Source organism: Psammomys obesus, unplaced genomic scaffold (genome assembly GCF_907164565.1).
Source record: "Psammomys obesus unplaced genomic scaffold, mPsaObe1.curated_primary_1811, whole genome shotgun sequence".
Classification (NCBI taxonomy): Eukaryota; Metazoa; Chordata; class Mammalia; order Rodentia; family Muridae; genus Psammomys; species Psammomys obesus.
This window is the reverse complement of record NW_026585895.1, coordinates 14,408,564-14,430,275: the sequence shown is the minus strand read 5'-3', so window position 1 is coordinate 14,430,275 and position 21,712 is coordinate 14,408,564. Positions and strand designations below refer to the sequence as shown.

At 39.1% G+C, this 21,712-nt stretch overlaps 1 protein-coding gene across 1 annotated transcript in view; it reads left to right on the top strand.

The window, feature by feature from the left end:
- Ubr3 (ubiquitin protein ligase E3 component n-recognin 3) overlaps positions 1-21,712 on the top strand; it is a 128,909-nt gene that overhangs the window by 16,086 nt on the left and 91,111 nt on the right. Inside the window, exons 2-7 of the mRNA XM_055599958.1 lie at positions 1,047-1,186; positions 4,017-4,175; positions 8,551-8,694; positions 9,241-9,290; positions 18,921-18,987; positions 20,267-20,397. Of these exons, the coding sequence (XP_055455933.1) occupies positions 1,047-1,186; positions 4,017-4,175; positions 8,551-8,694; positions 9,241-9,290; positions 18,921-18,987; positions 20,267-20,397 (691 nt within the window). The remainder of the gene's footprint in view (positions 1-1,046; positions 1,187-4,016; positions 4,176-8,550; positions 8,695-9,240; positions 9,291-18,920; positions 18,988-20,266; positions 20,398-21,712) is intronic.

The following is a 21,712-nucleotide window of genomic DNA, read 5'->3' as shown; positions in this document are numbered from 1 at the left end:
AATTTAAGGAATTTAAGTTTCTGTGTTTTATGAAATGTTTTTTTTTTACTTAAGAGTGCTTTTTTGCTGTAATCAGATTGGTAATGTTTTTTTTTATCTAAAATAGTTTTTGTATTTTTCTATTTATTCTTAGGCATTCTTATACATTTAATTAGTAATTTTGGGTTTGGTAGCAAAATAATTTATTTGTAACTATTTGAATATTTGTCATTGTTGCTCAAGTGTATCAGTCTTCCACCCTCCCCCCTGTAGAAAGGGTTTCTCTGTTCCACAGAGCCCTGGCTGTCCTGGACTCTGTTTGTAGACCATGCTGGCCTTGAACTCACAGAGATCCTCCTCCTCTGCCTCCTGCATGCACCGCCATACCTGGCCTGTCTGTTATTTTTAAAAAATAATGTGTAGTGAAGATTAGAAAGAATTAGCATACCTTTAATCCCAGCACTTGGGAAGGCAGAGGCAGGTGGATCTCTGTGAGTTTGAGGCCAGCTTGGTCTAGAGAGTGATTCCAGGACAATCAGGACTACACACAGAAAGTCTCGAAAAACCAAAAACCAGCCAATCAACCAACCAAACAAAAGAGTAGCAAGAATATATACACTTATATATACATTTAAAAAATAAGCTTCATTTACTTATTAATTTATTGAGATATGAGTGGAAAATATAAATGCTTCAGATAACTATCAAGTTGTACTTTCAGGTTTATAAAGAACAAAGATAATAAAATAGCACTTGAAAGTAATCAATATATTGCGGTCAAACATATAAGTCCTATGGTGATTTTGTGTGTGTGTGCGCGTGTGTGTTGTTTGGGACATGGCTACTATGGTCTTTTCTTAAGAAAAATCTCTTTGGGAGACTTTAAAAGCCTACTAAAGCTATTTTCTTTTAACTTGGTGCTTTAAAAATCATAAAGAAGGATTATACTGGCTTTAGTATTTACTTGCACTTTATTAATATTGTAAGTTAGAGGTAATACATTCTTGCCTGGTTAGACATTGTTATTTTTCCTTCTCTTTTTCTTATTTTTTTTCTCCCTATTACAGGTTTTGCAGAAGACATCAGATTAAATCAAGTTCAAATATTCCCTGTGTCCCCAAAGACTTACTGATGATGTCTGAATTTGTTCTTCCAAGATTTATATTTTGTCTTATTCAATACTTAAGAGAAGGCTATAATGAACCAGGTATGTTTTAGTATGTTCACTGTAATAATCTTTAAATTATCAGATGTGTACGTGTGTGTGTGTGTGTTTGTGCATGTGAATGCAGATGCCCAGGGAGTCCAGAGGTGTCAGATCTCCTGGAGCTTGAGTTAAAGGCAGCTGTGAGCCTTTAGATGTGGGTGCTGAGAGCTGAAATCAGGTCCTGTGTAAGAGCAGCACTTGCTTCTCACCACTAACTATCTGTCCAGCCCAGCGCACCACTTGTTATTGTTTAACATATAATATTAAAGATAGCATACAGTGTTATGGGCTTCACAGTGGCAGTTTTACACACTACATTTTTTTTAAATTTTTTATTTATTTAACTTTATTTTATGTGCATTAGTGTGAAGGTGTCAGATCCCTTGGAACTACAGACAGTTGTGAACTGCCATGTGGGTGCCAGGAATTGAACCTGTGTCCTTTATGAAGAGCAGGCAGTGTTCTTAACCACTGAGCCATCTCTCCAGCCCCTACACACTACATCTTATTCTGCACTACCCTCTGCTGTGTCTTAACATTTTAAAGTAATGATTGTGAAGTACAGAAAAATAAATGATAATAAATGATAATTTTGTAGACACCTTGTAGGAGGCATGTTTGGTGATTTTTGCCTCTAACTAGTGATTTCCAATTATATTATGATTGGGAAAATGCCTCTAACTAGTGATTTCCAATTATATTATGATTGGGAAAATGTTTGAATTTAAGAGGTATTTAGATGATGAATTACTATTGTTTTCCTTCTCCAGACTCATAGCAGCTTATGATAGACTTAGATTGTTTGCTTCCATATTATTGTATCACTGCTAAGTGTGAATTTAGTACTAAAAAGAGGAAAACTACTCAACTCACAGTTATTCTTTTAAGATTTTGTCATAATCATGAGAAGTGTGCTTTTAGGCACACGTTAGAGTTCTTTGTCAGATATCATGAATTAGAGAAGTTAGTGGTATGGAATCCTTTGTTAATTTTTTATAATGTCTTCTGCCTCTCTAAAGACAGTGACATTTTTATCTGGTGGTACCACCTTTTATATTATTTTTATATGTTTTAAATGACTTAACTTATAAATCTTATATTCCGTTTGAAACTAGGATATGCATATATTTTTATCTTCTATCCCTGCTTTTAAATTGTGAGGGAATATTAGATCATTTTAGGTTATTTAGAATATAAATATTAAGTCTTTACAACGTTAAATTATTAGAATTTAGAATATTTTTTTGTGAGAACCTTAAAATTGACAATTAGTTTAACTAAAGGATATTTCACATAAAAGTGTGTTATTAATTTCTCCCTCCATGTATTCAGTGTTAAAAGGTGGGTGGCGTGAGTACAGTGCATAGTTGGGATAGTTACATGCTGCTGGTGTGTAGTGTAATCAGTTATGTAGAGACGGGTCTCACCATGTAGTCCTGGCTGACCTACAACTCTGTGTAAACCAGGCGGGGCTTCAACTCACAGAGTTTACCTCTCTCCAGAGTGCTTGGACTAACGACATGTGCCACCAGCACTTGGCTTTTGTTTTTTATTTTTAATCTGAAAATATGAAGAAACTAATGGAAACATTTTTGTCTAAGAATATCATGAATGTACACCCATTAAATTTTCTTCTGTTGCTTATCATTAATTTCTTAGTTGGGCAAACAATCAAAGAAAATAAAACCTAAACAAACAAAACCCCCAAACTCTTTGTGACCCCAGCATAAATTCAAGGTCATGGAAGCTTAGAATCTTGTGGATTTACAGTTGCTTTGGGTTCTTTTCCTCATTTTCTTTGTAATACCTGGCCTGTTACTGGATGTGGTCAGAGCCCCTGGAGACTAAAGCAAATGTCAGTTCTTTGATCTGCTGTGTTCCTGTGTGTGTCACTGGGGAGAAGGTACACATGTAGAGTTCACTGCACTTGCTTCCAACTGAGAAAGTGAGGTTTAGGGTTAGGTTTAGGTTTAGGGTAAACGTTCTCTCCCTTAGCTCCCTTATAGAAGTCTTTTTTTTAGCTAGCTGCTACTAAGCTTTAAAGTTTATTTACATCTTTCTTTTAGACCTTAGGGCAGGGTTTTCAACCGTGGGGAGGGGAGTGGACCGAACCTACCACAGGTGTCAGGTCACACAGCAGCCATCCTGCACAGCATGTATTTACATTAAGATTCATGACAGTAGCAAGATTATAGTTATAAAGTAGCAATGAAGTAATTTTATGGTTTGGGTCAGCCCAGCATAAGGGACTGTATTAAAGGGTTACAGAGTTAGGAAGGTTGGAAACAACTGTGGTAGGGTCTTTAAAACATCTTTCTAAAGGGTGAAAAAACCAGGCCTTTTCATTTTTAATACTTTTCTCATTCATTGGCCAAGGAGTTAAAAAAAAATTGTTTCTCCTTGAGTGTGCACCCCCTACAGCACTCTTGTTGAGAGGTCTAAGGACCCCCGTGTGTTTCTGAGCCATGAAGCCAAGTTGAGACAGGCATTAACCATTGCTATCTTGCCAGCCCCACAAGGTAAATTCTTACAATGTCACTGCTTAATATTGACTGAGATTTTTGACTATAAAATATCATTGAAAGCACTAAAGTTTTATAATTTTAATTTTATTTTATGTGTATTGGTGTGAAGATGTCAGAGCCTCTGGAACTGGAGTTACAGACAGTTGTGTGCTGCCATGTAGGTTTTTGGAATTAAACCCTGGTTCTTTGGAAGATCAAAGAGTTATCCTGAACAAAATATTTTAAGTTATCCTTAATTGTATAATTATGTGTTTATATGTGTGTATATACATATGTGTATATAAATATATTTTCTTTCCTTTTAGCAGCTGATGTACCATCAGAGAAAGATCTCAACAAAGTCCTTCAGCTTTTGGAGCCTCAAATTTCCTTTTTAGAAGACCTGACGAAAATGGGAGGAGCCATGAGGACTGTTCTTACTCAGGTGTTAACAAACCAGCAGAACTACAAAGATCTGACTTCTGGTAAGTGAAACCTTAGAAGACATTTACAGCTTACATTTTCATATTCATTGTAATAAAAAATAACATCTTTAAGAACTTAAAGAAAAGTTAATATTTTTTATAGAATTCTAAAGCCTGAAATTATTAAGAAAAGTTCTTATACATGAGAAAACTGAATTTCAGGAAAGCACTTGACCTTTAAAGGCTGCTCGGTTAGTCTGTTGGAGCATCTATGTCTTAATTCTTGGTCCAATGGCGCGTTCAAGAGTCCAGCTCCACTTGGGTCGCTTGTCACCGGCACATGCTTTTACCTGCTGAGCCACCACACAGGCTGGAACCCCTGAGTCACTGCTGGGTGGGGCGGAGGCGGGACCTGCTCTCACTTCACTAAGGAGGCAGTATTTACTTAAAGTAAACCTAGTGGTTAGCACAGCTGTGAGCTAGAGGGGCAAGGAACTGGGTGGAAAAGGGTTAGGTTCCAGGTAGGTACGCTAGTGTTAGTCATAAGCAATAGACGACAGGATAGACCAGGCAGTTGTTGGAAAGCAGAGCAGAGCACGAAGTCCACACTGTAGACTCTGAGGAAAAGGAGAGTGTGAGATGGTGTGTGATGCTCAGGGAGGCTTCCTGACTGCACCGCTGGCCCTGAGGCAGATCGTGGTGGTCCTGCTATTAAACGCACAAATCATCACATTGGTCTGTTGATGCTGGGAACTGAAGTTTTGGGGAGAATACCAAGGAGTGCTGGGTGTTGGTGGTTTTGGAGAACAGTGACTATCTACTGTGAGACTACCTAAGATTTGTTGATTATTTTCTTTTATATGTGTTTTGCCTGCATGTGTATATGTGTGTATGTGCACCACATGTGTGTCTAGTGCTTGTGGAGGTCACAGAGGACAACAGAACCTCTGGAAAGTAGAGTTACACACAGATGGCTGTGAGTTGACTTGTGGGTGGTGGGAATTGAACCTGGGTCTTCTGCAAGTACAAGTGCTCTTAACCACTTGAGCCGTCTCTCACCACAGCCTAGGGTTTGTTAGGGACTGTCTATTATGGGTTAAAAATAGAATAAGTGCCTGTAGGCAAACAGTGTTAGGGACTGTTGAGGTTTTAGTTTTTCGTGAGAGTGTGCCCTGCACCTCACCTGGGCAGCACAGTAGAGTTGACCCTGGTGGTGGGGGTACAGATGAGGCAGCCCCAAGGGCAGGAGTGAGGGAGAGCTGGCTCCACCACTCATCTGCTGCGCAGTGGTGTGGGTGAGGGACAGATGCCTTCCTCACCAGCCACTCACCACCTGTGTTGGGCAGGAGAGCTGGCCCTGTGGTCATGATAGTGGGAGAGCCTGCTCTGCCTCTTGCTGGCTGTGGCATTGAGTCAGCTAACAGGCTCAGTGCTGGAGAGCTTGCCCTGGTGGTTTGGGTGTAGGAGAGCTGGCAGAGATCCATGGCTTTGAGTTGGCTCACCCCAACATGTACCCAGCTGTGAACTGCCAAAGCCCGTGAAGGAGCTGGTCCTACCGATCCAGCTCTGCAGGACCTCCATGACACAGGGCAACAACAGGATGTCCGAGAGGAGACCTGGTGAGGACCCAGGATTGATGGTGGAGCAGAAGCCAGAGACCTCAAACCAGACCAGTGACTCACTGCAACGAACATCTGCAAGTGAAGATGTGCAGACAAATGGGTCTACTGTGGGACACACTGAGACACACAGCTTCCATGATGAGATGTCTTATTTACTTATTTTTATTTTTTATTGGGTGGGGGCTTGCAAGGGTGGAGGGCAGATACAAAGGGACAAGGAAATGAATGGCACTGGGGTGCATGATATAAACTCACAGCAAGACTCAATAAAAAGTTAAAAAAGGGAGGGGAGGAATTCTGCCTGAACATCTGTTCTTGTCTTAAAGTAGGAATAATTCTTCATTTGAAACTGTTACCTGTTGAGAAAGAAAACTGGCAATTTTTTACTTTTATTATTTTTTTCCTGTTTTACCATGTTGGCCTTGACTTTTGAGAGCTCTGCCTGCCTCTGCTTCCTGAGTGCTTGCAGTAAAGGTATGCACCACCTCGCCTAGCTAAGTCGATTGATTGTTCTTTTTTTGGTGGGGGTGGGAGGGAGTTGTTGAGGCAGGATTTCTTGGTGTAGCCCTTGCTGTCCCAGAACTCTCTTTGTAGGCCAGGCTGGCCTTGAGCTCAGAGATCCTCTTGCCTCTCCTCCCTGAATACTGGGATTAAAGGTGTACACCTCTGCTGCCCAGCAAGCAGATTGTTCTTAACCACCATAGCAATGTATCTTAGGAGGGAGTTGTTATAATTGTTTTACTTTATTCCTACAATTAAAAAAAATCTTACTTCTGGAAACTAAACAACATGAACAACAATTCTTTAACTTTTGTCGATGGACATTAATTAGATTTTGATTCCCAAGTGAAAGTTGAGCTAGGTTTTGTGGACATGGCTACAGTCCCAGCTACTTAAGAGGCTGAGGTCAGGGGATTACAAGTTTAAGGTATCTGTATGGGGTTCAGAATGAATTCAGGGCCAGTTTGGACAATTCTGATTCCTTGTCTCAAAATTAAAAGCAAAACAGGGATGAGATATAACTCAGTGGAGAGTTGCTTGCATGAGGTTCAGTTCCCAGTAGAGCAAAGTTTGAGATTTCCAGTCTAGCGTTACTTCTCTGCTTTCATACTCAATGGCTAGCCAAACCATCTTTCTAAGCTTGTTTTCTTACTTAAAATGTGACAGTAATGCATTCATTTTCAGGGTTATCATGAGGAATTGATAAGTGACATTTAGTTTGATGAAGAGCATCTGTGATTGGGCCTCTATTATTTGGGAAACTTTCTGTGATACTAGAAACTAAACTTGAACCCAGAGGCTGCCATATGTTAGGGAAGCCACTGAGTGAGAGCTCCAGCAGTTCTATAGGATCTGCATGGTTTTATTTTTTTAAGATTTATTTATTTTTATTTTATGTGTATGAGTGTTGGTCTGCATGTATGTGAGTAAGACCAGTTGTGTGCCTGGTGCCTGCAAAGGCCAAAAGGTAGTGTCAGATTCCCCAGAAGTAGAATTAGAGTCGCCAACTGGGTGCTGGGAACCAAGCTTCATGCTCTGCAAGAGCAGTAAGTGTTCTTAACTGCTGAACCTTCTCTAACCTCACTCTTTATTCCTAATAAACAGTGTGGTTATTGTCAGTACCAGACTTTACTTGAAATATGGACATGTCCCATTTATTTAATCTATTTCCTTAAAAAACAAGGGCAGATTGAAAACTGAAACAAACAACAGCAACTACAGCAAACCCTGAAGAGAGTCTGTCTCATGGACTATGTTGCTGTCATTCTACTGTGTGGATTGTCTCACTGTTGTTGATGGTGGGAAGGAGGAAAGCTCAGCCCACTCCTGATCCTGTGTGGTTACATAGTGTTACATAGCAGTGTTCAGAGCCTAAATAAGACACAAACTACCCAAGAGTTGGCAAATGCCATGGAAATTTGGCTTTTATATAGGGAATAAGAGGAAATGAATACGATTTCCTTTAAAGAACTCTAAATTGCTATTCTTTTCTTTCACTGTTTTTCTATTTTCTATAATATATTAAAAAATAAAAATTAGTAATATTGAGTAAATTGAAAGGTTTGAATGGAGGTGCTAAAATGAATTGTGGAACCTAAGTGTTCCCATACTTGTGAAGATAAATTGTCTTAAGTGATATTTCAATATAAATTATACTTATTATTTTTTTGGGGGGTAGAGTCTCTTTATGTAATTCACTCTATCTGGGAACTCAGGCTGGCCTCAAACTCACAGAGATCCACCTGCCTCTGCCTCCCAGTTGCTGGGATTAAAGACATGTGCCATCATGCCCGGTTATAAATTATACTTTTAATTTCTTAAATATGATAAGATGGTTGAAAAAAGAGTCAAATGTAATTTCATTTGTAGTATTTGAAAATTTCTTGTCTCCTGAGTACTGAAGCCTTTCTGAGTATTCTTCTTTGGCTAAGTCTTGAGTACTTGCTACCCTAAGTCCGCAGATAGTCGGATCACATGGGGAAGTCTGCTTAGTAATTATTACAGCATTTTCTCTCGCCTTTCTTTACCACTGACTTTCAGGTTTCTAGAAGGTTGAAGTCATGCCTTAGCATGCCTTCTTTATAAACTCCTCATGGATTTAAGTGCTTAATAGATTTTATTCCTGTAATAAATTGCTCATTCTAGGATTGTCAATGCCAAGTATAATCACAAAATATTATCTGATGCAAATTTTATGTTTATTGTAGTTTCCTCTTCCATTAGAATATTTACTTGTGTGTATTAACAGGACAACTGCTTTTAGATTTTGAGTGGAATACTTTCTTCTGACTGTAACTTTGTTTAAACATTAGGCCTTGGAGAAAATGCTTGTGCAAAGAAAAGTCATGAGAAGTACCTGATAGCTCTGAAGAGCTCTGGACTGACATACCCTGAGGATAAGCTTGTCTATGGGATGCAGGAGCCATCTGCTGGCACCAGCGCTCTGGCAGTTCAAGGTTTGTCTGTTTAACTTGAACCTTAGTGACTTCATTTTATGGAAACAGACAGCCCCTCAACTTTCCTCAGAGTTGAACAGATTTATTTTGGGTTTCAATAGTGTCATGTCATTCTTCATATTAGAATCAAGAAAGAATAGATTGCCTTTCCTCACAGAGGAAAAGGGTGGTGGTGGTAGACAATGAAGAAAACTCACTTTTCTTAAATACAGGTTGTTCAGTTTTTGGAGTTATGGTTGTGACTCGTGAAAAGTGTAGACGTTGCTCTTCAGACTTCAGCAGCTCAGTGGCTTAGTAGGCATGGCTTACCCTTAAAAAGCAAGCTCCTTCAGAAACAGTTTGTAATTACCAAATTTGGGCTTTCCCTGGGATTTTTCTGTTGAAGCATCAGCCTATTGGATAAAGTTTTTAAAGTAAAGTTGAACTTTGCCAGGGTCACTTTTAGAATAAGGTGTCTTTACTTAATGTTCTGATATTTGCAAGTGTCAGAATAATTTTAAAGTACATCAGCAGCATGATAGACAACCTCTTTTCTTCTGTCTGAAGGTTTTGCAGGTGTTACTGGAACATTGGGACAGGTAGATTCTTCAGATGAGGTGAGATTTAAATTTAAAACTTTTCAAAAATAGAGATTTAAATGTTTTAGAGCTATAAAGGTTTATGGTTGGGGGTGGCAGGTAACTCCGATGGTAAAGTGTTTGCTGTGCAAGCTTGACGACCCGAGTTTGTATTTAAGAGCCCCATAAAAGCCAGGCGTGAGCTTACATCTGTAACCCTCGTGCAAGGAGTTGGAGTGAGGCAGGTTTGGGGGGGGGGGCAGGGTGCTCTCTGGCCAACCAGCCTATGCAAAATGGAGAGAGCCCCTCAAAAAATACATTAGAGAATAACAGAGGGAGGAACCCAATGTTGATTCTGACCTCTGCAAGTACAGCCAGGAGCACACACCTGTACATATAGGCATACATCGTTCTCCCCAACTCAAAATTAACATAAAATCAATGTAGAATTTCTGGAAAAAGTTTATGGTTGTTATCTACTGTAAGTTCCTTATGCAGTTAATCAACATGCTGAAACTCAGGAGTGGCTTCTGGGATGTCTAAATCACACTTATGTAGGAACAGGTCAAGGACAACAGTAGGGTGTTACTTCTTTTCATATGTAGAATGAAAAGTTTTAAAACATTTAGTTAAGTAGGTAGAAGAGGTGGTGCGTTGCTCCAGTCCTAGCACATGGAGGCAGAGAAAAGTGTGCTGGCTGCTGCCTGTCATCCCATCACTTAGAAGGCAGAGGCAGGAGGATCAGTGTAGAGTCATCCTCAGCTAGTTCTCAAATTTCAGACCGGCCTGGCATGTATGAATTTGAGGCTAGTCTGGGTTACTAGAGACTCTTGTCTCAGACAGTAACAAGACAAGAAAGCTCGAAGAATTGGAGGCATTGCTTAGGGGTAGAGTGCTTGCCCAGCATTGGGAAGGCTCCACGTTCCGTCCTCAGTGCCCAGTACATATGGGTTTCATTATGACACTTTCACCCACGCATGTATCATTATACTTTGCTCTTTTTTTCCCTCTTTTCTCCTACCAGCTCTTGTTTCCTCTCTCCCACTGCCGACAATTGTACTTCAGTTTTCTGAATTGGATTTGATTTCTGGACATGTTAGAAAGCCAGCTTTTGAAAGAGGTGCTTTTTCCTCTGATGAGAAAAGAAGTAACTTATTTTGTTTTGGTTTAAACTCTTAGAATTCCAGTTGCAACAACATAGTATCTTCTGCTTGGATACTAGAATAACATCTTTGACAGTGATATCACAGGATTTGAATTATGGCTTCTTGTTCATTATTTCCTGATTCTGTCTTTTAAGGTCTGTTGTATTCTCTCCTCTTAGAATGTGTTTCATCAAGTTCAGTATGCATTTTTTTCACTTGCTTCAGAACTAGTTTGGTTTTTAACTGTTAGAATTTCCTATATTTATGATGTGTTTTGAGCAAATCCATCTCCTTCCATCCTCTGCAATTCTTTTCCTATCTCACCACCATTTCCTCCCAAATCTATATTCTCTCTCTCTCTCTCTCTCTCTCTCTCTCTCTCTCTGTGTGTGTGTGTCTTTCTCTCTGTCTCTCTCAAACTCACTGAGTACAATTAGTGCTGCTTGTATGTGCCTGGGTGTAAGATACCTACGGGACATATTGTTGTCTCTCAGGGGCTGTATCCCTGGAAAGAAATGGCTCTCCCTTCTCCAGCAGCCATCACTTGTCCGTAGCTCCTCAGGTAGGGTGGGTCGTGTAGAGCCCCTTCCCTGTGTATTCTGGGGGTTTAGCTGGCTTATTCTCATGTTGGGTCATGTCCATACAGCTGCAGCCACTAGGAGCTCATGTGTGCAAAGGTACTGTTGTGTCTGGCAAATGCTGTTTCATTGCAGATGTCCGCTGCCTCTGATTCTTACAGCTTTTTCAACCTCTCTTCCATGATGATGATCCCTCGGTCTCAGTGAATGTGTGTAAGATACGCAGCTAACCGTTTAGAGCTGAGCACTCCATAATCTCTTACTCTCTGCATGTTGAGTGGTTGTGTGTTCCTAAATTAATCATCATAAGAAGCTTCTCTGACTCAAGGAGGCAGCGGCAGGTGGATCATCTCTGTGAACTCAAGGCCAGCTTGGTCTACAGAGTGAGTTCCAGGACAGCTAAGACTGCACAAAGAAACTCTCCCCCCCCCCCCCCCCCCCAAAAAAAAAAAAAAAAAAAAAAAAAACCTTCTCAGATAAGGGTTGAGAGATGCCCTGATCTGTAGGTATAAACATAAGAACTTAGAGGGCAGTTTATTATTCTGTTCTCTTTTAGGTCCAGTGGTCTAGCCAGACAGTGATCTAGCTAGACAGAACACAAGATGAATTCTATCTTGTGGATCAGGCTTTAACTCCAGTCAGAAAGTGGTTGGCTGTTCCAATAACATTTGTGCCGCTATTGGACCAGGAGGCGTATATTGCCAATCTAGCTGTTATTGTAGCTCTCCCAGTTCAGAGCTGTGTAAGACTATTGGTTATTTTTCTCTCCTAGCAGGATGCATAACACCTTCTATCTATGACAGTAGGGATGAGACTTCCAGCTTGGTACCAGCCAGATAGATCTTTATGTCCTATGACTCAAGTATATTGTATCTTCAGCAATAAGGTCTTACCATCAGATTCTGGGGATTAACTAAGAATAATGGCAATACCTGTAAATGTTTAAAGGTGTTTAGTTGGAAGTAGAGTGAATGGATATCTATGTAACTTTATGAGAATTTTTTAGAAACATTTCTTTGTTTCTTTTTACTATACGGTTAATTTTTCATGTTCCCCACGATGGCATGATAGTCCTCCTAAAACGAACTTGGGCTTCAGAGTTGGGCGGATGTATTTTTATGTCTTGGTTCATATGGCCTTATTTTACTTTTCAACATTAGTTTTATTATGAAGAAAATAGTGTTAATTTTAATATTAAATTAATTATTAGTTGGGATAGTATATATAAAATCATATACTTGCCACAAATTTAACTTTCTCTCTCCCTTATGTAGGTTGGCCTTGAACTTATTATGTAGCCAAGGATAATCTTGAAGTTTTAATTTTTCTGCCTCTATCTTCCAAGTACTGGGATTGTAGGCATGCACTACCTCACTTGGCTGGGTCCTGGGGACTGATGGCTTTATGCATGCTGCGAGGCAAGCAGTTTACCACTTAGATTACATCCCTAGCCCACAAATTTGGGTCTCATAAGTGTTTTCTATTCTGCAGCCTTATGCGTGGAGGGATTAAAACATATGTCTTATTGTCGGCCATGCTATAGAAATTTCAGCTGACCTTTCTTGAGAAATAGTTACTAAGGCACAATTTAAAGGAAATGAAATTTACCCATCAACCTTTCATTGTTTAAGTAATATGCAATTACATTTTGGTTGTTTCACTGGGCAATTCAGATAAAAATAAAAGTTCCTGTGTGCCCTCTCTAACACTAGTCCCTCTAATACTGCCATTTAATAGTTTCCGTGCTTTGACAGATCCATTTCTATATAGTTAAATAACATTATTGTTAGTGAGAAAGTAAATAAAAAATGGTTTACTACTTGGTGACCTTTATTTACTTGGAAATGAACTGTGCAAATTTCTCTTTGTATGTGTTTTCTTTGGTGGTATAATATTCTAAAGTAATGGGGAGAGCTGCATATTGTCCAGTCATGTTCTTGATTTCTAATTCTGATTCTGAATCAGTGCTTCCATTTCTTTTCCTTTTTGCAAGTATACAAATAGTTCTTTAAGATGTGGAATTGCTCAATTATAGGATGTATGTATACATTTTAATAGATTATATTTTATTTTATATTTATTTTAGTGATTATTTCAGGAAAATTGTTATTTGAAGATGATGATTTTTGTTTTTGCTTTTTATTGTTGTTTCTTAAGACAGGGTTTCTGTGTATAGCCGTGGATGTCCTAGAACTTACTCTCTAGACCACGTTGGTCTCGAACTCACAGAGATCCATCTGCTTCTGCCTCCAGAGTTCAGGGATTAAAGGCTTTCGCCATTACTGCCCAGCAATAATTTTTATATAAAATGGTATTTATTTGTGTTTTATTGATACATGCATACTTACACCCATTGTCTTTGTTTTGTGATTATAAATTTATTTTTGAAAAGTTGACTTAAAAGTAGGAAAGTCTTGTGATATAACAAAAGCAAAAATGAGAAAGAGGAGGAGGAAATTAAAGGTTATAAAAATTATGAATGTCTCATGGATCTGAGAGTTCATTGTGTGAGGCTGATTGAAAATGAATTCCTGAGAATTAACTGACTCACTCAGGATAGTGAATTTCATGTAGTCAGCGGTGGAGTTGAAATTAGGCACGAAGTCTTTTCTTGATTCTTACTATAAAGTGGATAGGCCATTGTTCATGTCTATTGCTACTGTAGAAATGATTTTTGTTGCTGTAGGGGTAGTTGTTTTTGCTAAAATTCTATGCCTTAAAATTACTATTTTATTTTGCTTCCATTTATGACTTAGGAATTTGGGACTGGCAGCTGGATAGTTTTGTCTTGGGTTATCTCATGGAGTTTCAGCTAGAAGCTAAAAGGTAAAGTTATCTGAAGGACAAACTTAGATGGGAGTCTAGGATAATTTACTTACAGGGCTCACAATTGATGTCAACTGTCCAGAGGGAGCGAGCTCTGGTTCTCTTGGAGACAGGGTTTCTCTGTGTAGCCTTGGCTGTCCTAGACTCACTTTGTAGACCAGGCTGGCCTTGAACTCACAGAGATCCGCCTGCCTCTGTCTCCTTGAGTGTTAGGATCACAGGCGTTGTGTGATCTCTGCTTTTTGAGCAGTGTTTACTCTGAATTCTCTGTCAAGGCATCTTAAAACGGACTTCTTTGGTGGCTGACTTACCAGTGTGAGCAGTTCAAGACTAGAACTGTTGAGCCATTTCTGAGCTAGTGTGGCCTAATCCGTCAAGATAACTGTTGAGACTTTGGATTTCTTCTACTGCCTGCTGTTGGGTACATGGAAGTTGGTAGGACGGGCCCACTCACTTTCAACTGGAGGAGGGAGGTAGGATCCTACCTATAGATTAGAAAAATGTTAGGGAATTTATACACGTGGTTTGTAACTTCCACAATCACAACATGATAGTAACCATTCTTTTTCTTGTGCTCTTGTGATATTTGATTATGACTATGAATTATAGTTAAATAGCATTCCAGTAGTTGGCACTTTTCTTTTGACAGATACTGTAAGTGAATGAAATATCCTTCTAGCTAGTAATGACTATTAAAGAGGGTTTTTTTTTTTTTTAAGAAAATAATTTTATTTTCTGTACATTTGTATGAAGGTATCATAATCCCTGGAACTGGAGTTACAGACAGTTGTGAGCTGCTGTGTAGGTGCTGGGAATTGAACCTGGGTCCTTTGGAAGAGCAGACTGTACTCTTAACCACTGAGCCTTTTTTCCAGCACCTATTGAATAGTTTTAATAAGAAAGTCTTCTTCATATATAATGACTTTTGTATATCAAGAGAGTGAAAGATTATATTAAAGATTGAAAGATACTCTAGAAAGGGGATTTAAAAATGCTTATTGTTATTTATATGTGTGCATGTGATCATGTGTGTGTGGAGGCCAGAACGTATTGGCTACTCTGTAGGGTTGTAGTTATAGTAGTTACAAGCCTCCCAGTAGAAGATGCTAGCAGCTGAACTCCAGTCCTCTGCAAGAACAACAAGCACTCATAACGGTTGCTATCTCTCCATTGTTATCCCTCCTTCCACTCCCTCCCCCCCTTTTTTTTCTAAAGATTTATTTATTATTTATACAACATTCTGCCTGCCCACCAGATCTTACTATAGATGGTTATGAGCCACCATGTGGTTGCTGGGAATTGAACTCAGGACCTTTGGAAGAACAGCCAGTGTCCTTAACCTCTGAGCCACCTCTCCAGCCCCTCCCTCCCCCTTTTTAAGACACCGTCTTACTATATAATGCTGACTGTCCTGAAACTTGCTATGTAGATCGGCTTAGCCATGAAATCAGAGAGCTCTACCCGTGGCTGCCTCCTGACATGGTATATTCATTGCTACAGACTGGCTGCACTCACCGTAGTCCCCTTGCCCTGGCCTCCCAGTGCTGGAGTTACAGGCGTAAGCCACCACACCTGGCTTTTTAGAGAGTCAATTTTACCTTTCTAAAGCAAAAGGGAACGCATTAGAAATTGCTAGCATTCTTTATAGCTTTAAGAACAAAATATTTTTAAATTTATGAATATCAAAGTTAGTTACGGATGGACATTGGATGTAGGAGAAAACAAGTAACAGGACAGGAGCCTACCACGGAGGGCCTCTGAAAGACTCTGCCTAGCAGTGTATCAAAGCAGATACTCAGACTCATAACCAAACCTTCGGCAGAGTGCAGGAAACCATAAGAAAGAAGGGGGAGTTAATATGACCTGGAGAGGACAGGAGCTCCACAAGGACCAAATATATCTGGGCACAGGGGTCTTTTGTGAGACTGTTTCTCCAGCCAAGGACCATGTATGGATATAACCTAGAACCCCTGCTCAGATGTAGCCCATGGTAGCTCAGTATCCAAGTGGGTACTATTTCTGACATAAACTCAATGGCGGGCTCTTTGACAACCCCTCCCCCCCACTGCGAGGGAGGAGCAGCCCTGCTAGGCCACAGAGGAGGACTTTGCAGCCAGTCCTGAAGATACCTGATAAACCAGGATCAGATGAAAGGGGAGGAGGTCCTCCCCTATCAGTGGACTTGAAAAGGGGTAGGGAGGAGATGAGGGAGGGAGGGTGGGATTGGGAGGGAATGAGGGAGTGGGATACAGCTGGGATACAAAGTAAATAAACTGTAACTAATATTAAAATAAAAAAGTTAAAAAAGTTATGTTACTGTTAAACTTCTGTTAGTCTTTTGAGCTTGCCTGCCCTACTTTATTTCTGCTTTTGTTTTTTTTATTTTTTTTATTTTTAATTGGGAATATTATTGTATTAGAACTATTTGCCTGCATGAAAAAAATACCACTCAAAGCTACACCATAAGCACAAAATGTGTTGTGTTGTATTGGGATTCATGTAGAGAGAAAAAAGAAACATTTCCACTCACAAAAGTAATGGCATTGTTTTAAATTTGTATTTTACTTTTTTCAAAACAGTTTTTGAACATTAGTAAAATGACTAAAAATTAATAAAGAACAGAATATGCAAATTAAGGAGGAAGTTGATGAAAGGATAGGATAGAATGAAAGCCTCTTGAGTGAATCACTTTTTCCATTGGAAAATATAATTAATACCTGAAAAACTTTCCCATCCCCACCTCTTGCCTTCTTTTCTTTTATTCTTTATTTTTTTTAGTATCTGGCAACTTTAAGTACCGTGGTACACTTGCTTTAGTGTTCGTATTGACCTTTAATGAGGCTTGAAGGTTGGAATTTCTGCACTTTTACCGAATAGTCCCACAGATTATCAAGCCAACCCTTTCATGATTTCAGTCTTTTAATTGAGTAAAAGAAGATAGGATGAGAAGAGGACAGTTACATTTTCATTACCCCTACAGAGATGTAGTTGTAGCAATTAAAAAAAGCATTTTAAAGTCTGGGTCGATAGCTAAGTATTGGAACATCTGTTCAGCATGCACATTGCTGTAGGGTTGATCCCCAGCATATAAAGAAACACACGTCAAGACTTTCAAAGTGGAAGAGATCTAATTTAATCTTCAGGTTTATGATGAAGAAACAGGCTAGAGAAATGGCTCAGTGGCTAAGATATTGCTCTTCCAGGCGATCTGGATTTGGTTCCTACACCCACCTGTAATTTTAGCTCCGGTGGATTTGAATCGGATGCTCTGGTATACCTTGTACACATATACATAAAATGTTTAAATAAAAGAAATACATTTTTTTAAAGAAATACATTTAAAACTCCATTAATAACAAGTTTTATTTCTTTTGGAGTTTTATTTGAATGAGCGTGTATTTGTAATCCACTTAATCTTGATCGTGTCAGCGTGTCAGGTATTTGTCTCCGTTGTCCTCAGTAATGGAACACTGTGTACTCAGCAGTGCTATTTATATATGCATGACAGTTTTTGCAGTATCATTTATTCTTTTCTTGTATAGCTCATCTGAAATCAGAGAAAATGGTTCTTTGTGTTATATGGAACCAAATATAAAATCAAGAGTACATCTTAATTTTATGAACTATTTTAAAGTTTAATATAAAATTTGTAATTATCAGATGATCTAGTTCAATAGAAAATCGTCAGCCTTCTCTGTGAGTGGGTCTAACTGTGTTAGATATTTCTGAGAGGGAAGGGAGTATGCTGTGAGGTAAGGCATTTTGCTCTTTTTAGGTGGAGTCTTGTTACGTAACCTTGGCTGTTTCAAGCTTTGGTCCTCCTGCTATAGCCACCACATTCCAGCATACAGACAACTTTTCATTTCTTTAGATAGCTTGAGGTTCATTAGCAGTGTCTGTATGTTCCTTAATCAGATTAGTAGTTTCTGTGATTTTGAGGTACAAATGGAATAAAAGATTTCTCTGGCAAACTATAACTATCTGAATGTCCATTTTAGAGAAATTGAAGAATGGGGAAAAAGAAAGAAAAAGAAAACACAAAGAAATGTTTTCAGCCTGACATTGGAGTCAACTATTGTTATTAATTTTTTTTATTCACATATATTTTTTTTTCCTGTACACACTTATATAATTGAAGATAATCATTAGCAAAATGTTTAGATGTCTTTGTAGACATTCTTTGATTATTCTTGCTACTGTTCGGTACTGAATAAAAAAACTCCTAATTTTTCAAATCTTATATTGAAGTAGTATAATTGAACTTAGAAGGTAGAGATACTTTTCAAAAATGAATTCTGTGATAGATAAAAAGTAAATATAGTTTTGGGAATTAAAGTTGAATTTCAACTTACCAGGACTTAAGTTAATGGTGGGGGGGGGGGATAAAGAAGCACATAAAGTTTTGTTGGAAAAGTTCTTAGAAGTAGCTACATATTTCTTTCCCATTGTAGGAGTAGACTTTGCAGCATCCTTGGCAGTTGGTAAGCTTCCATGTAAACGCTTCCAGGGATAAGAAATTCACCTAATTAGAAGACAGCTGGTTCTTCTGCGTGTTAGTGTTTATGACTAAGTTCTCATAGCTTGGGGATCTAGCTCAGTGGTAGAGTGCTTGACTAGTTTGCTTGAGGCTCTACCAAATCATTTTTGGGCTAGGGAGAGTGCTCCGTGGTTAAGAGCACTTACTGCTCTCAAGCTGAAACTCCAGTTCTGGGAATCCAGTGCCCTCTTCTGGCTCCCCTGGCCAGACGAACACTTATGCACATAACGCATTTACATGCAGACAAACACTCGTCCACGTAGCACATTTAATAGTTCTTAATATTTACTGGGAGTGGTTGTGCATACTTGTAATCCCCAGCTGTTGAGAAGTGGATATGGGAGGATTAGGAGCTCAAGGCGTTCCTCAGCCACACTGAGAGTTGGAGGTTAGCTGCAGTATACGAGGCCATGTCACCCCTTTGAATGTGCACCTTTGGTTACTTAATACCCTTTTTATATGTAGCTTTTTCATCTGTTAGTAAAGTTACTCTTTGCAGTCTGTGGTCTGGGTCATTGCACAGTGATGGGGCATGTGTCAGGAGAGTAAATACTTTGGATAATGTTGACTTTGTTTTCTCCAGGAGGACCAGGACGGGAGTCAAGGCTTGGGCAAGAGAAAGAGGGTAAAGCTAAGCAGTGGTACCAAAGGTATTTACAGTTTGCCTTTTTGATGTATTTTTATTTTTATTTTTTGAGATTATGTGGTTTCACTACATAATCTAGACTGGCCTTGAAACTCACTGTGTGTTGACCTTGAACCCACAGTCGTGACCCAGGCTCCTAACTGTTACTGGGATGACAGCTGTGTGCCACTACAACTGGCTATATTTGTTTTCTCCAAAAAAAAAAAAAAAAAGAAAGAAAACAAAAACCTTAGTCTTTAGAAATCCAGGCAACATAGTGAGAATCAAGACCTGTCTAAAAAGAAAAATTCTTAGAAGTAAATAAATAAATTTAAATTTTAGATTGTTTGGATTTTTATGTTTTCAGTATATTTGGTTTTAGCCTCACATTGTTTTACATTTGTACCATGCTAGTATTCTTTGAAATGACAGTTCTAGAATGCCCTATCCTAAGCACTTGGGATCAGTTTCTGATTTTAGTGTTTACATCTTTAAAAATTATTTTACCTGTAAGGGTGTTGGGGCTACAGTTATATCTGTGCACCATTTGCGTGCAGTGCCTGCCGAGGCTGGAGGAGGGCAGACGACCATGGAGCTGGGGTTATGGATGGTGGTGAGTCCTTACTGTGGGTGTGAGGAATTGAGCCTGGGTCGGCGGAAGGACAGCTCGTGTTCTCCATTGCTGAACCCTCTCCAGCCCTAATTTTACAGCTGTTTTTGGTCATTTGAAACAGGGTCTCACTGTGTAGCCTTAGCTGTCCTTGAGGTATGCGTGCTTAAAACATTTCAGATTTTGTAGCATTTCCTATTTTGGATTAGTGATATCATGTCTAAAATTTGAAACTCAGTAGAAATATGGGGCCTGGAGAGATGGCTCAGTGGTTAAGAGCACTGGCTGCTCTTCCAGAGGCCCTGGGTTCAGTTCCCAGCAACTGTTACATGGCAGCTCACAACTGTCTGTAACTCTAGTTCCAGGGAATCTGACACCCTCACAGAGACGTACATATAGGTAAAACACCAGGACACATACTATAAAAATAAATAAATTATTTTTAAAAAAGAACAAGTAGTATTTAATTTTTTAGTAGCTGCTTTATATTAAAGTTTTAGGGCTAAATGTTTTGTGGTTTTTTTTTGTGTGTGTGTGTGTACTGTGGAAGTTAGTGACATTTTCAGTACAGCCAGTGTTTATCTTTGAATTGTAGATACTTTCAGGTGTGTTTGATTGGCTGTCAGATTGTATGGGAAGGTTTAAATGAGATGAACAACTTAACTACTGATAGGTTTTTCTCTTTCTTCTACAGATCAATCCATAATGGATGTTTTAAAACATAAAAGTTTTTTAGAAGAGCTATTGTTTTGGACAATAAAGTATGAATTCCCCCAGAAGATGGTAACTTTCTTACTCAATATGCTTCCAGATCAAGAATATAAGGTATCTGTAGCTTGTTTCCTTTTGGAACTTTGCTTTTGTTGTTTTTGGCTTTTTTTTTCTTTTGGTTGTTTTTGACTCTTTTTCTTTTGTTGCATTTCTTAGCTGATGTTCATTATAACGTATCTACAGGTTATAACATGAAAGGGCATTGGCCATTCTGTTTCTTATTGAAAGTCCGCTCAGAATACACAGAATCTCAGCTTTCCTTCAAAGGAGCATTTCTCTCCAGAATTCTAAAGCATTGACATTTTGAATTTAAGTTTTAAAACAATTGTAAACACTATGGTTTAAGGATATAAAAGTTTACTTGCTCTCAATCACACATGAGTTTTTGAAAACTTACCTTTGTTCTGTGAGATCTCTAGCAATAAAATCTAAAGTCCTCGCTTGAAACCACCGTGTAATATCATTGAGCAAGCGAGTTTGGGAACAAAACAGGTGGAACTGTGTGTGCAGGGAATGGTGGGAGACAAACAATAATAAAGTAATTGAAGAAGCAAGTAGTCTGTAGAAGTATCAAGTCCTCTGAGTGACAATTTCAGGGTGCTGTGGGGTGATTGGGTTTAGATTATAGAGTTAGCATGGGTGATTAGTTGCTGTTATGTTGCTAATGGGAGAGTGGTCACTAATCAAATGCAAGTGTAGGGAGGTGTAGTTTTTAGTTCCAGAGGGGTGTGGACCCACTTCTGAGCACTATATAGTTATGGCAAAATGACATAGTTCAGTGTAGGAAAAAAAAGTGTGCAATGGTCCTGTGTACATTAACAGAGAAACTCTCAAGTAGCACTATTTTGTGTGTCTTTATACAATCTAAACAGTACAACAGGAAGTATGCCTGTGGTACAGACAGGAAGTAACACCAGCTGCAATTAATACTGCAGACATTTTGGTCAGATTGCTGGGCAGCTTTCTGGTGGTTTCAAGCGAGGACTTTAGATTTTATTTCTCCAGGTCTCACGGAACAGAGATCTTTTTTGGTGTTTTTTTTTTTAATTTTTGGTTTTTTTCAAGACAGGGTTTCTCTGTGTAGCCTTGGCTGTCCTGGACTCACTCGCCTTGTAGACCAGGCTGGCCTTGAACTCACAGCTACCTGCTTCTGCCTTCTGCTGGGACTACAGGTGTGTGCCACCTCGCCTGGCTACTTTTTTTTTTTTTTTTTTTAAGACAGGGTTTTTTTTCTATATGGCCCTGGCTGTCCTTGAACTCTGTAGACCAGGCTGGCCTTGAACTTGGAAATCTGCGTACCTTTGCTTCCAGAGTGCTGGGATTAAAGGTGTTTGCCATTACTCCTCATTTTTGACAAAATGGGTGTCAT